The sequence below is a fragment of the Oryx dammah genome, unplaced genomic scaffold (genome assembly GCF_014754425.2).
Source record: "Oryx dammah isolate SB20612 unplaced genomic scaffold, SCBI_Odam_1.1 HiC_scaffold_13, whole genome shotgun sequence".
NCBI classification, from domain to species: domain Eukaryota; kingdom Metazoa; phylum Chordata; class Mammalia; order Artiodactyla; family Bovidae; genus Oryx; species Oryx dammah.
In genome coordinates, this window is record NW_024070197.1 from 30,332,460 (window position 1) to 30,344,345 (window position 11,886).

At 43.3% G+C, this 11,886-nt stretch overlaps 1 protein-coding gene across 1 annotated transcript in view; it reads left to right on the forward strand.

Moving 5' to 3' along the window:
* DYNC1LI2 (dynein cytoplasmic 1 light intermediate chain 2) overlaps positions 1 to 11,379 on the forward strand; it is a 23,551-nt gene extending 12,172 nt beyond the window's left edge. The window contains exons 6-13 of the mRNA XM_040253432.1: positions 676 to 769; positions 1,724 to 1,859; positions 4,209 to 4,320; positions 4,771 to 4,830; positions 5,677 to 5,718; positions 6,125 to 6,242; positions 7,017 to 7,133; positions 8,424 to 11,379. Coding sequence (XP_040109366.1) covers positions 676 to 769; positions 1,724 to 1,859; positions 4,209 to 4,320; positions 4,771 to 4,830; positions 5,677 to 5,718; positions 6,125 to 6,242; positions 7,017 to 7,133; positions 8,424 to 8,524 — 780 coding nt within the window. The 3' untranslated portion in view covers positions 8,525 to 11,379. The remainder of the gene's footprint in view (positions 1 to 675; positions 770 to 1,723; positions 1,860 to 4,208; positions 4,321 to 4,770; positions 4,831 to 5,676; positions 5,719 to 6,124; positions 6,243 to 7,016; positions 7,134 to 8,423) is intronic.
* The last annotated feature ends 507 nt before the right edge of the window (positions 11,380 to 11,886 follow it).

The following is an 11,886-nucleotide window of genomic DNA, read 5'->3' on the forward strand; positions in this document are numbered from 1 at the left end:
AGTAGTTTTCTTAAGGCTGTGTAAACTGGTTCATTTAGCTCAAACTAGTAGTGAAAAAGGAACACAGAAGAGCAGAATTCTTTTGGCCTTTGGTCTCTAAAGTCTATTGGACTTGTTTCCAGAAAGGAACATAGCAACCCTGGAAAAAGAAGAAAGTGGATTCAGGGTTTGTAAAATAGTGAGGTGGGAATAGAAATTAAGGGTAGTCATAGAGACATAAAGTTGTGTCCCTTAGAAATGAAAAGGAAATAGCTGTAAAAACACTTTGGGTTTCAGAAGTTCTGTGATCTTAGTCAGAGCTGGTAGGTTGCCCAAGTATAGCATGAGCTGTTCACATTATACTCTGTGAGAATGGAGCCCTGTGGAGTGTGCGGTGCACAGTCATGTCCAGGGGCCCTGTCCCCTAATGTGACCTTGTTTGATTCCTAGAACAACTGTGAGATGATCAGGGCTATTTTATCCCACTTTACAGATGTGGAAGCTGAGGCCCAGGATGAAGGGAAAAATCTCCAGTTGCTTTCACTCTTGTCTGTTTAGTTAATTAACGCTTGGACTCTAGGCTGTGGCTTCCTTCTACGAAGCTGTGCTAGTTTTATTTCTGAAGCAGCCAGTGGGCCCAGCCTCAGCAGGCAGACAGGCAGAAGGGTGACTCCCTTCTCTTTGTCTTCCCTGCAGTGTGATGCGGTGAGTGTCCTGGAGAAGGAGCACGATTACAGGGACGAGCACTTTGACTTCATCCAGTCACACCTACGGAGATTCTGCCTTCAGTGTATCCTTGGGACGCTGAGCTGGGGCCCAGGGGCACAGGCTTCCCTCTGTGTGTTGATCCGGGCTTGCTCCAGATGGGGCATCTTCAAAGAGATGAAGTACTTCCTGAACCCAGAACAGTCTCATGCCAGGATGAAGCTGTATACATGTTTTTACTTTTTAAAATTTTACAGTGTTGGTATTTGAGACTTAATAATTTCTGCCTGTTTTTTATTGCTTTCTATTTTTAATGGTGTACATATGATAGGGTTTCATATTAAGAAGAAAGCTGATACGTGATAATTTTATTACAAATTATCTTTACTGTATCTTGGAAATCTTTCTAAACTTCACTTTTTTTTTGTTTTTAGAAAAGGTTAATTACCCAAATGATAGTGTTTTAGATGCTTCAGGGTTTCCTGTATCTTTATGTTTTGTCCTGTCAGTGAGAGAGATGCTTTGTCAACAGTCTTTTGAGTCTTATTTCTGTGAAAATCCAGTAACCCCATGTTCTGGGCTGGGGAGGGTAAAGGTGGGTTCCACTGCTTCCTTCGGGCGCTTCAGCTTGTCCAGCTCAGTGGTGAGGGCCAGTAACGTGGTGGCCGTCTCTCTCATGCGTAATGGCACACTTGGTCACATGTGGGCATCTGTCTGGGAAAGAACCTGTGTGCCTTGGCGAGGCTGAGGGTTTTCCTGGGCTATAGCCTTAAAACCAGTAACTTGACTGCTTGGGACACAGCCTAATGGGTCAGAAGATGGCAGTTTACATGTTTTAAAAAAAAAGGCCCATGTGACCCGTTATCATCGACATGCTCTATGCTTTTGACTTGCTTCCTCTGCTGCTATTCTTAACACTTTCTCTTAATCGTGTATTGATCAAAAATGGAGCAACCTGTGACTAATACTTTGAGGGTTGTGCTCGTGTGTTTTTGTCTCCTCCTGCAGTGAATTGGTTTTCCTTAAGCAGATTGATCAGATGGAGCGGCTTTGATATATACATCAGTTAAAGAAGAGAAAAACCTCGACTTGTTGTATAAGTACATTGTTCATAAAACATACGGTTTCCACTTTACCACGCCGGCCTTAGTTGTGGAAAAGGAAGCAGTTTTTATGTGAGTTCTTTATAGGTGATGCGTGTGTGTGTGTGTGTGTGTGTGTGTGTGTTTAGCAGAGTTTTATTACAGTGAAAAAGGGACAGAAGAAGCTTCTGGAAAAGGAAGCAGTTTTTATGTGAGTTCTTTATAGCTGATGCGTGTGTGTGTGTGTGTGTGTGTATAGCAGAGTTTTATTACAGTGAAAAAGGGACAGAAGAAGCTTCTGGAAAAGGAAGCAGTTTTTATGTGAGTTCTTTATAGGTGATGCGTGTGTGTGTGTGTGTGTGTAGCAGAGTTTTATTACAGTGAAAAAGGGACAGAAGAAGCTTCTGACATAGACATCAGAGGAGGGCAGAGAGTGGTGCTTTTGAACGCTTCTCTTTATGGTACATTTGCTTTTTACATTTTATCCTTCCAAGTGAGGTGCCTCTGTTTCTCTCATACAGCCAGCTTGCTTGGCAAAATTCTTGGAGTTGGACCTCCTGGGGCATAGATACACCCAACTTTACCTCTCCGCTGCTTTCCAGATTACTGGCCGTTCTGCCTCCTGTCTGAAGGAAGTGGGTGGAGTGAGGTCAGGTGTGCTGCCTCACTTCATTGAAACCAAGCTGTCAAAACATTTTTGCCACTTACTGTCAACTCTGGTAAAATACTGGCTGAGAAAAAGAGTGGCAGCCTAGGGTACTGGTGCTTCGGGGATCCTGGACGTTTTCTGTTGCAGCGTCTGGTGTACTAGCATCTGTCGGCAGGATGACTGCCTGTGCCCTCCCTGGCATCTCATCAGCTTGGGCTTTGGCTGTACTGAATGCCTGTTGTGTTTCTGGCATTTCACACTTGGTAGCCACTGGGGCCAACTGTCCTGGGCAGAGACTTGAACCTGTGTCATTCCCTCACTGCAGAATGAGAAGTATGGCGGATGCATAAATAAATGTTGAAGGTGTGGTCTCTGAGAGGCCTTGTGCATTTTTAGGCTTAGATGTCCTCTTGACTTAAAATAGAAGGCAGTTCATCGAGCAAACACTGAGCACCTCCTAGGTGACCGCGTTCTTTGCTGAGGACACAGAAATGAACAAGCTGTGGTCCCTGTGTGTGGCCTGTAAGAGACACAGCTGAGCGGGGTAGGTCACTGGTGGCGTAGTAGAGGCAGTGCCACAGGGAGAGCGGAGGAGATGCTGGGAGGGGAGTGAAGTGTGCAGGCCAGAAGGAATGGAAGGGCGGGAGGGACGGTATGGGAGAAGACTGAGGTGAGGAAGCCAGAGCTCTCCGGGGCTGAACAGGCTGTCTCCTTGACATTTAGGGAGAGCTTCACTCGGGAGATTCCCAGACAGCAGACTTAGAGACGTGGGCTGATTTCAGAGAACCGTTGTCCAGAACAGGCAGGCCAGCAGCAAAGCCACAAGCTCTCCATGAGTGGTGTGCTTTTGGAGTCAGTCAGTACCCAAGTCACTTAAGATCTCAGGAGGAGGAGACACAGACTGGTCGTGTTCAGGGCTGGTCTGGAGTGGAGAAGAAGCTCAGAGCTTCTGAGGGTGACATGGGTCGTGGCAGTGTCTTTGGCACCTTGGGTCCTGTTGGTTGTTGCTCACTGAGGAGCTGGTGAAGTCAGCAAAGCCATTCGTGGGGAGCACCCTGACTGAGCACCTCCTTGGTTATAGAGCTGTAGAGCTAGAGTTGAATGGAGAATGGGAAGCCTAGACAAAAGTATGTCATGTAGGGTATTTTACAGTTGCTCCTTACCTTAGGCTGCAGCTTAACTTAATGGAATTCGGGTGCCATCCTGCCCTGCGATGTCCAGCTGGGCAGCACCCATTTAGGATCCTCAAAGACTCCTGTGTTCCTCTGGTTTGAGGCCCACGGTAGTGCAGGTCCTACCACTCCCCGTTGCTCCAGGGTATATATTCACACATCAGTAAAATTGTCTAAGCCTTAAGAAGACCATTGTCAGAAGAGGTTTCAGACGACTCATGGGTGGGTCTCCGTGCCAGATTCCAAGAGAAACAGTCTCACCCTGGGCTCTGTGTTGCTCTGTATTCTCCCCTCTGTCAGAACAGGGCCCCATGGTGTCCTTGTTGTTCTGGGTGGAGTTGTGGAAAAGCTCTGAACACTTCCTGTGGGTCAGTTAGCATGTACAGTCAGAGAGAGCTTTAGCTGGCTCCTCAGGCCTTGGCCCTGTGACCTCAGTATGGAACTGGACCTGCGGTGAATATTGGCTTGTCTGCCAGAGGCTACCAGCCAGCCCAGCAACTGCTTATCAAAACTTGAGGGAAAAGGGTATCAGCCGGAGGTCCTCTCTAACCCAGAGTGTGCGGCGTGTTTTCTAATGCAGTCTAAGGAGAAGCAAATCAGTCTCTGTTTCTTTGCCTTTAGACCTGCAGGCTGGGACAATGAAAAGAAAATAGCTATTTTACATGAAAATTTCACAACTGTTAAGCCAGAAGATGCATATGAAGACTTTATTGTGAAACCTCCTGTGAGAAAGGTACCCGAATCAATCATTTTAAGAGTTGTAGGTGTTCTTACACATTGAACCACTTAGGGGGTGAAAAATAGATAATAATCCAAGGGCCTTTAAAAAGTCTTTAGATGAAATCTGGTGTTATGTAAATTGTTCTGGGTGGTGCAGCATGAGAGGTGGAGTGCCTCCACTGCCTCTGGGTTACTGTTCACAGATATCCTTTGCTCCTGAGATCACCTGCAGACCCTGAGCTGGGAGGTCTTGTTTAGAACCTGCCAGACTTAAAATGCCCACATGCCAAGGCTGGCCTTGAAACAGGGTCTTTGCTAGGCTAGAAAAACCTACCTCTACAAAGACTCCCCAAACCCATGTTGAGACATGAACCCAAGATTCTCCTTTCAGCGTGAATTTTGACAAGTAGTTGGGGTGTTCTTGGCCTGTGACTGCAAATGAGTATGTTGCTTCACTTCACAGCTGGTCCACGACAAGGAGTTGGCAGCGGAGGATGAGCAGGTGTTTCTAATGAAGCAACAGGTAAGAAGACCAGTGAGGTCGGAGCAGAGGCTTTGTTGTGAGTGGAAGGCCAGCTCCCTGGGGCAAGGTTAGGGGATACCACAAAGAGCTTGCGACGACAAAGGGGTTGTTACCAGTTCTCATCATTCCCTCTCGTTTGTCGGATCAGTACAAGGTACCTGCCTTGCAGATTCTCCTACAGCGATAGGCTTACTACCTTATTAAGTGCCTGTTCCTCTCTGGGGTGTTTTTTTGGCCGTGCTGAGTGGCATGCAGGATCTTAGCGCTCTCACCAGGATTTGAACCTGTGCATCCTGCATTGGGAGCTCAGAGTCTTAACCTCTGGACCACCAGGGAAGTCCTTAAGTACCTGTTCTGTCTGTAAATGTACATTTTCTGACATAGCATTTTCCATGTTAACAGTTTACCAAATGCACTTCCAGTATGTTGCATAGCCCCCACACAGCCCTGTGCATGAAGGAGGTGAGCCAGTACATACACTTTGTAGGTGAAGGGAGTAAAGCCAAGCTGACAGTTCAGATTGCAGACCCCGCCCCACCTGTCTGTTTCACTGAGACTGTTAGACCCCATGGTGCAGACAGGTCAGCAGAGGGAGTTGATAGTTCGTCTGCCAGCTTTTCCTCCCTTCTGTGCCCTCTTTACTTCTTTAGCTTAAAAACTGGTTCCTGAAAGTATTTTTCCCCCACCATCTATCAAATTGCTCAATTAAAAATGTTTGCATTTATAGTATAGACCTTGTGACTTGGTTGTTAATGGTGCCCTCTAGTGGAATACCCAGAAGTGTTTCTCCAGACCCGTGCACTCTGCAGGCTTGTGTTAATGGCTGGTGTGTCCCTCTCTTTGCAGTCCCTCCTTGCCAAGCAGCCAGCCACGCCCACTAGAGCCTCTGTAAGTACCTTAAATTAAGCTGAGGGTCAAGGGCCAGTGTCATGGGTGGCCAAGCTTTATACCATTACTTGTGAGAACTTTTATTTGTGTGGGCTTTTATGTTTTCAGAGGGAATGTTGTCCCCCTAAAAGCCCAGGGCCAGAAACATGGTAGAAAATCGAAAATGTCTGGTGAAGGAATACAGAGCTCTGGCCATTAGAGTGAACAGGCTTTGTTATCTTGATATTTCTTCTCTCAGGAGAAATTGGGATCTAAAAAGAAACTGAGCTGAGCACAAACTCCCATTCCTGCCACCTATCTCCCTAGACTATGAAAAATAGCCCACAGAGGAATGTCTTTGTTTTGGGAATATGTATTTTCTGTTATTTTGATGCCTGTGTGTGACTTGACCTGGTTTTGGACTTAGGAATCCCCTGCAAGAGGACCCTCTGGCTCTCCGAGAACCCAGGGCCGGGGAGGGCCAGCCAGCGTGCCCAGTGCCTCCCCAGGCACGTCAGTAAAGAAGCCGGACCCGAATATCAAAAGTATGTACCCTGTCTCCTTGGAGGGTCCTTGGCCTCTTTCCTGCTTTAGGGGCTGAGTTGGTGAGTTTGGTAGCTGGAATCTTAAGGCAGCTGAGCTGTTTTCTTCCCCACAAGGGCTGTTTTCCACTTGCTGTCTCAGAGAGAGGGAGCTCATGGGTTGGCAAAGACCAAGGCCTGTTGCTTCGCTGGAGTTGGTGGCCCTCACTCCTGGCTTTGTAAAGGCCTTGGTTAGGCCTCTCTATATTCAGGGAAGAATACAGCATAAGTCATTTTAAAAATGTATATTTTGAATCCTTGGTTTTGTTTCTTAATAGGTATTTATTTTTTCCAATTATGAATTGTCACTTCCTTTGTCAAGCTCAATCCCTTACTGGTTTGGCCCTCATCCCAGTGACTTAATAATACCCCAAGATACTGGCTTTAGTAAAACAATCAAATTGTATTCAGTTCTTGCATGTTTGATGCCTGTATTCTGAATAAGAGTTTTTCACAGCACCTTTGGAATGTCATGGGCTTATAAAACTTCTGCCTCATGGACAGGGAGATGATTTGGAGTACAGGTTCAGATGAGAAATATAAATAAGTTTCACTTAATTAATTATGCTAACATGTAATCAGCTTTAGCAGTAGCAGTATATAAGGCATCATAGTGAAGGAATGTGCTCAGTATCAAAGATCATAACCACAAGTGGATAATTCTAAGCTGAAAAATAGTTTGTTGTTTAATTGAGTCATCCAGTTTGTGTGATGCTTTTTTCCTTAATGTTTCCTTAGATAATGCAGCAAGTGAAGGGGTGTTGGCCAGCTTCTTCAATAGTCTATTGAGTAAAAAAACAGGCTCTCCTGGAAGTCCTGGTGCTGGTGGGGTACAGAGCACATCCAAGAAGTCAGGTACTGAAGGGCCCCAAAGATTTATGACCCTTGGAATGGAGGGGTGCATGAGGTGCTAGACAGGAGTGTCTGCTTCCACTGACCTGCAGACCCTCGATGTTCTGAACAGGTGTTTGGTTTATACTGAGCAGTATACTTTACAACAGAATTACCATATTACCATTCATGTTTCTTGGCACATTTGAGGTGGGATTTATGTATATTTGGTTCTCTGGGTGAATTGAGGTAGATCCTAAACATATGGCCCAGGTGTAGAAGCTCTGTCCATTGGAAGTATGGTCTAGAGTGTACTGTTGACATTTTATTTACTTTTTAATTTTTATGTTGCTTTATAAGGATTTTGTTCACTCTACTGCCCCCCAGTCTTGTCATCCACTGCCTGTGAACTCTGCAGGCATTTCTCCTCCATGATGCTCCCTGTTTTGTCACACGTACACATCTCTGTGACCGCCCACTCATCTGTTCTTCCAAATGGGCAGGTGGGGCAAGTCTATGACTTGGAGGTCTCTGAAACAAAAGAACCAGTTTCCTCAAAAATTATGCATTTTCTCAGGAAGCTTGAGGCCATTTCAGAAGGGTTCTAATTTTCTGTTGGCTATAAGGAATATTAATTAACACAGTGTTTTCCTTAATTGGTATTTTCTGATCAAAGCCCTCGGGAAATCACTGTATCCTCAAGTCAGCCTGGGCCTTCAGGGGCTCTTGTGTTCTTGGAGACTCAGGAGTCTGGTCTGGTGGCCCAGGCCATAAGCTGGTATTCCCTGGGAGGAAATAGGGTTCATTTTTAGGCCCCAGTTCGTGTTCAATAATGTGTGCACCAACTTTGTGCAAGGTTGAAATTGTCAGCCTTAGTCTAATATTCTTATTGAAATATGGTGATTCCAGGATTCCATATGAGTCCGTTGTATTAGAAACAAAACATAAATATCTGTCTGAGGCACAGAGAGTAGTTTGCTGCATGCCAGAAACTCAAATACCACCTCTCAGAAGATGGTGATGAGAGTGCATAGGGCTCAGAGGGTTTTCAGAAAGGCCTTTGTGTTTGGCACAAAGGCATTCCCAGGCAGGGGCCAGTAATGTAGTCTGGGAGCCCAGAACTGTGGCATTTGGAATAAAGAAGGGCTGAAATACAGTCTGTCTCCATATAGTCAATACAATGAAGAAAGACTTTTCTCATTCTTACTGGAATTATCACCAAAAATGATTATAGAAATATGTATTATTTTAAATGTTCCTTAAAAAAATTTTTTTTTCTGGTCTCTCATCACGGCTGCTTTTTTTCTTTTTAAGGACAAAAGACTGTTTTGACAAATGTTCAGGAAGAACTGGATAGAATGACTCGAAAGCCAGACTCCATGGTAACAAACTCTTCAACAGAAAATGAAGCCTGATCCTCCTTAAAAAGTGCATATGTAAAATGACCAAATAACTATGTATATTGATCTTCTCTAAGACCAGGATTTTTCTGATATGGCACATGCTATCAGTTTTTTGGGGCAGGGGAGATGAACTTAAAAAAAAAAAAACTTCAGTGGCTGTCTGAGTGTGAAATGCACCTTTAGGGAAGGTTGTGTGTCAGACCCCTCTGTGATGGATAACCCTTGGACTCTCAGGCGTGTGGCTCTCTTGTGGGCAGCAAGTGCAGCTGGGCCTCTTGTGGAAGGGAAGATAGATGGAGAGAAAGAGGGCCCACTTTCTTTTAGGGTGGAGCCAGTGAGACCGGGAAGTCATTGATCAGATGATGGCTAGTCCAACCAGTTGCATGTTAACAGATTCACTTCTTCATGGGAAGCACATTAAGTAGCAGAAAGTCCAGGGAAGAGAAAGACTGGAAGGAAGAATGAGAAAAGTGTTGGGGAAGCTGAATGTTGCAGGAGGCGGAGGAGGAGATGAGCAATGTTAGTAAATACTATGTGTTCAGTAGAAGTCAAATCATTTTTAAAACTTAAAAATCAGAAGTGTTTCCAGACTAAACACTAAGCAAAATAAGAATTGGACTTGTTCTGAATGCATCTTTTCCATGTGGAAGATGTGTTAGGTGTGGGGATGCCTGAGTCAGGTGGAGCTGATGTGGGGTGGGAAAGATGGCAGCTGCCCAGGGCTCACATGCGTGGCCCAGGCTGTGTCCTCGTGGAAAGTGTTGGGCTCCACACATGTGCATCGTGGGGCAGTCAGTCACTGTGGGGTGTGTTTAAAGTCAGCAGTTACAACATTAGTTTACCTTGAATTGTGTTTTCTGAATAGCTTCTGCTTTGTCATTTTTTATTTTATTTTATTTTATTTTTTTACTACCACAGGCTGGCCTATTAGTAGAGAATGGGTGACCAACCTCTCATTTTATTACCATAATGCAGTGTGCTACAGAAAGTATGAGGGAGTTTTAATGTATTTGCACTCTGATTAATTGGCTCACACTGTCCCTGCCTTAAGGTCATTGGAAACCTTCATGGAGTTCCAGTGATGCAAAAGGGTTTTGTCCTAGCTCCCTGGTCTGATCAGTGCTATCAGATAAATTAGTCTGAATGTTTTGTATTGAGGATGGAAATGATACATTTCTCTTGTTTTATGTCTTTCATAAACTAGCATTTTTTTTCTTATGGAAATAAGTGTTTCAGGTGTTTCCATTTAGGACAAATTCATGCACATTGTTGTGTCACACCATCATCCTGGAAGTGACTTCTGTGGATTTAAAACAGCACTTTTAATTTTATACATGACACAAAATGTTGAAATGCAAACACTACCATTAATTTAATGTATAGAACCTTTGTTGTCAAACCAAGGGAAAAACCACAGTTCACTTCTGTGGAGTTTACTTTTTTTATATGAATGTTTGTTGTACTGTTTCTGAGCATAACTTCCCTAATATCATTACTTTTACATACCAGATTTGACTGACCACTAACTGTACTGGGTGTAACTTAATATCCTGTGTTATATAACAAGACTCTAAGACTGTCTTGAATTGCTTTTTTGTAAAGGTCTGAACACTGTTAAGGAGAAAGCTGAGTATTTACTTACCTTTCTGACAAACGTAAAAATATGTTTCTCGTGCCAGTTTTATTGTTGAAAATACACTTCCCCTCTTTTTTAATTCAGTTTTTTTTTTTTTAATGTATTGTGGCTTCCAGTTACCAGATTGTCGAGGTGATGACAGTAAACTGACTTGGAATGATAGTTGTGGTATAATGACCAATAGAGGCCAAACAGCTTTCGGCCACACGAATGATGGGGTCACTTTATCCCTCTCTAGCATCTGGCAGGGGCGGGCTGGGGGCACAAAATAAGTGACCTCAGAAATAAAATTCTTTGAAGGGCCACATATCCAGGAGGGATACAGTGTGATTTTAAATTTTAATGCAAGACTTTACTTTTATCACTTAAACTGATAAGCACTTTTTGTGTCAATATAAAATGTACTAAAACCGAAGAAATGCCAAGACGCCTGTCTTGTGAAAGAGGATTTCTTGGCAATCACTTTCAGTTTCTCGGGACAAGTGGCTACTCCTAGGATCAGAAGAAGCTGATGTATAGGGTCACGTGCTCAGTGGTTGCCAAAGTCTACCAACTTTGGGGAGCTGCAGGGTTCTTTCTAGGGGGGGTGGGAGGAGGGGGCATATTTTTTGTTATTTTGGGGGTTTTCAAGCATTGGAACCAAAGGCCAAACAATAAACAGCCTTTACTTTTTAAAGTAAAATTCATTTTATTTGCAGAATACACTTGTATGGTAGACTGTTAAAGATAATTTTATGACTATTTATATACATTGTAGTGGCTACATCTGCTGTTTGTCTTCAAAACGGAAAAAAACCAAAGAAACAAGCCCAACCTTAAAGATATGGCCATGATAAAGGCCATGAATTGGTCTTTCCTAAAAATGCAACGGGTATGCTGCTAGAATTATTTAATTTTGTTTGCACTTTTTTTTTTTTGATTGGCATTTTTAAACCAGTATTTAAACTGAAGATGTGTTTTATTAGTTAATTGAAAGTGACTGCTCTGTACATCATGACCTTAACAATGTTGATGCTGTAAGTGAAAGTTCACTGTTGTCTCTATACTAAGTTTATTGGTGTTTTTAACTTAAAAATTAGGACTGCAGATATATTCCCCCACTAGCCTTAGTCCAGGGGTGTGACACTATCTGGATGCAGTATGCAGTCATGTGGAACCTTGCTTTCTAGTGCTGAAAAGAAGATGTCTCTAATTACTGGCTTCAATAAACACGAATCCAGACTGCTTACAATTTTTGGTGACTTTCTTTATGATAAATCATCCCGCTGGAGATACATTGAGTTGTCCACTAGTCATATATGGGGTGTCTACCATGTAGCTAAAGATGTATACCTCTCTCACTTGAAAATATCAGAAATTCTATTAAAGAACATTTTAAAGCCATATTCTGAGGTATGTGGAATTCCAGGCTGTGGGTAAAGCACAAAGGTTGTGAGTTGCCCAGCATAGTTTCTTGCCTCTTAGGTAAATTTTTGATTGTCAGAATTGGGCTAAGAAATATTTGCTTAACTTATTTAGAAACCTTGAGGATTCATAGAGAAATTTCAGAGCAATTATACCATAATGTTTCTCACTTACTGAAATGGGCAACAGTAAATTATGTTTAAGAAAATCAGATACTTTATATTAGAGATGAATTGTGTTTCTGATTATTACACTTTTAAGCATGTTGAATTTTCTGTTATTTTTAAGCTGATTGATTACAGAAATTTTCTCCCCAATTTTTTATTTTGAAAAA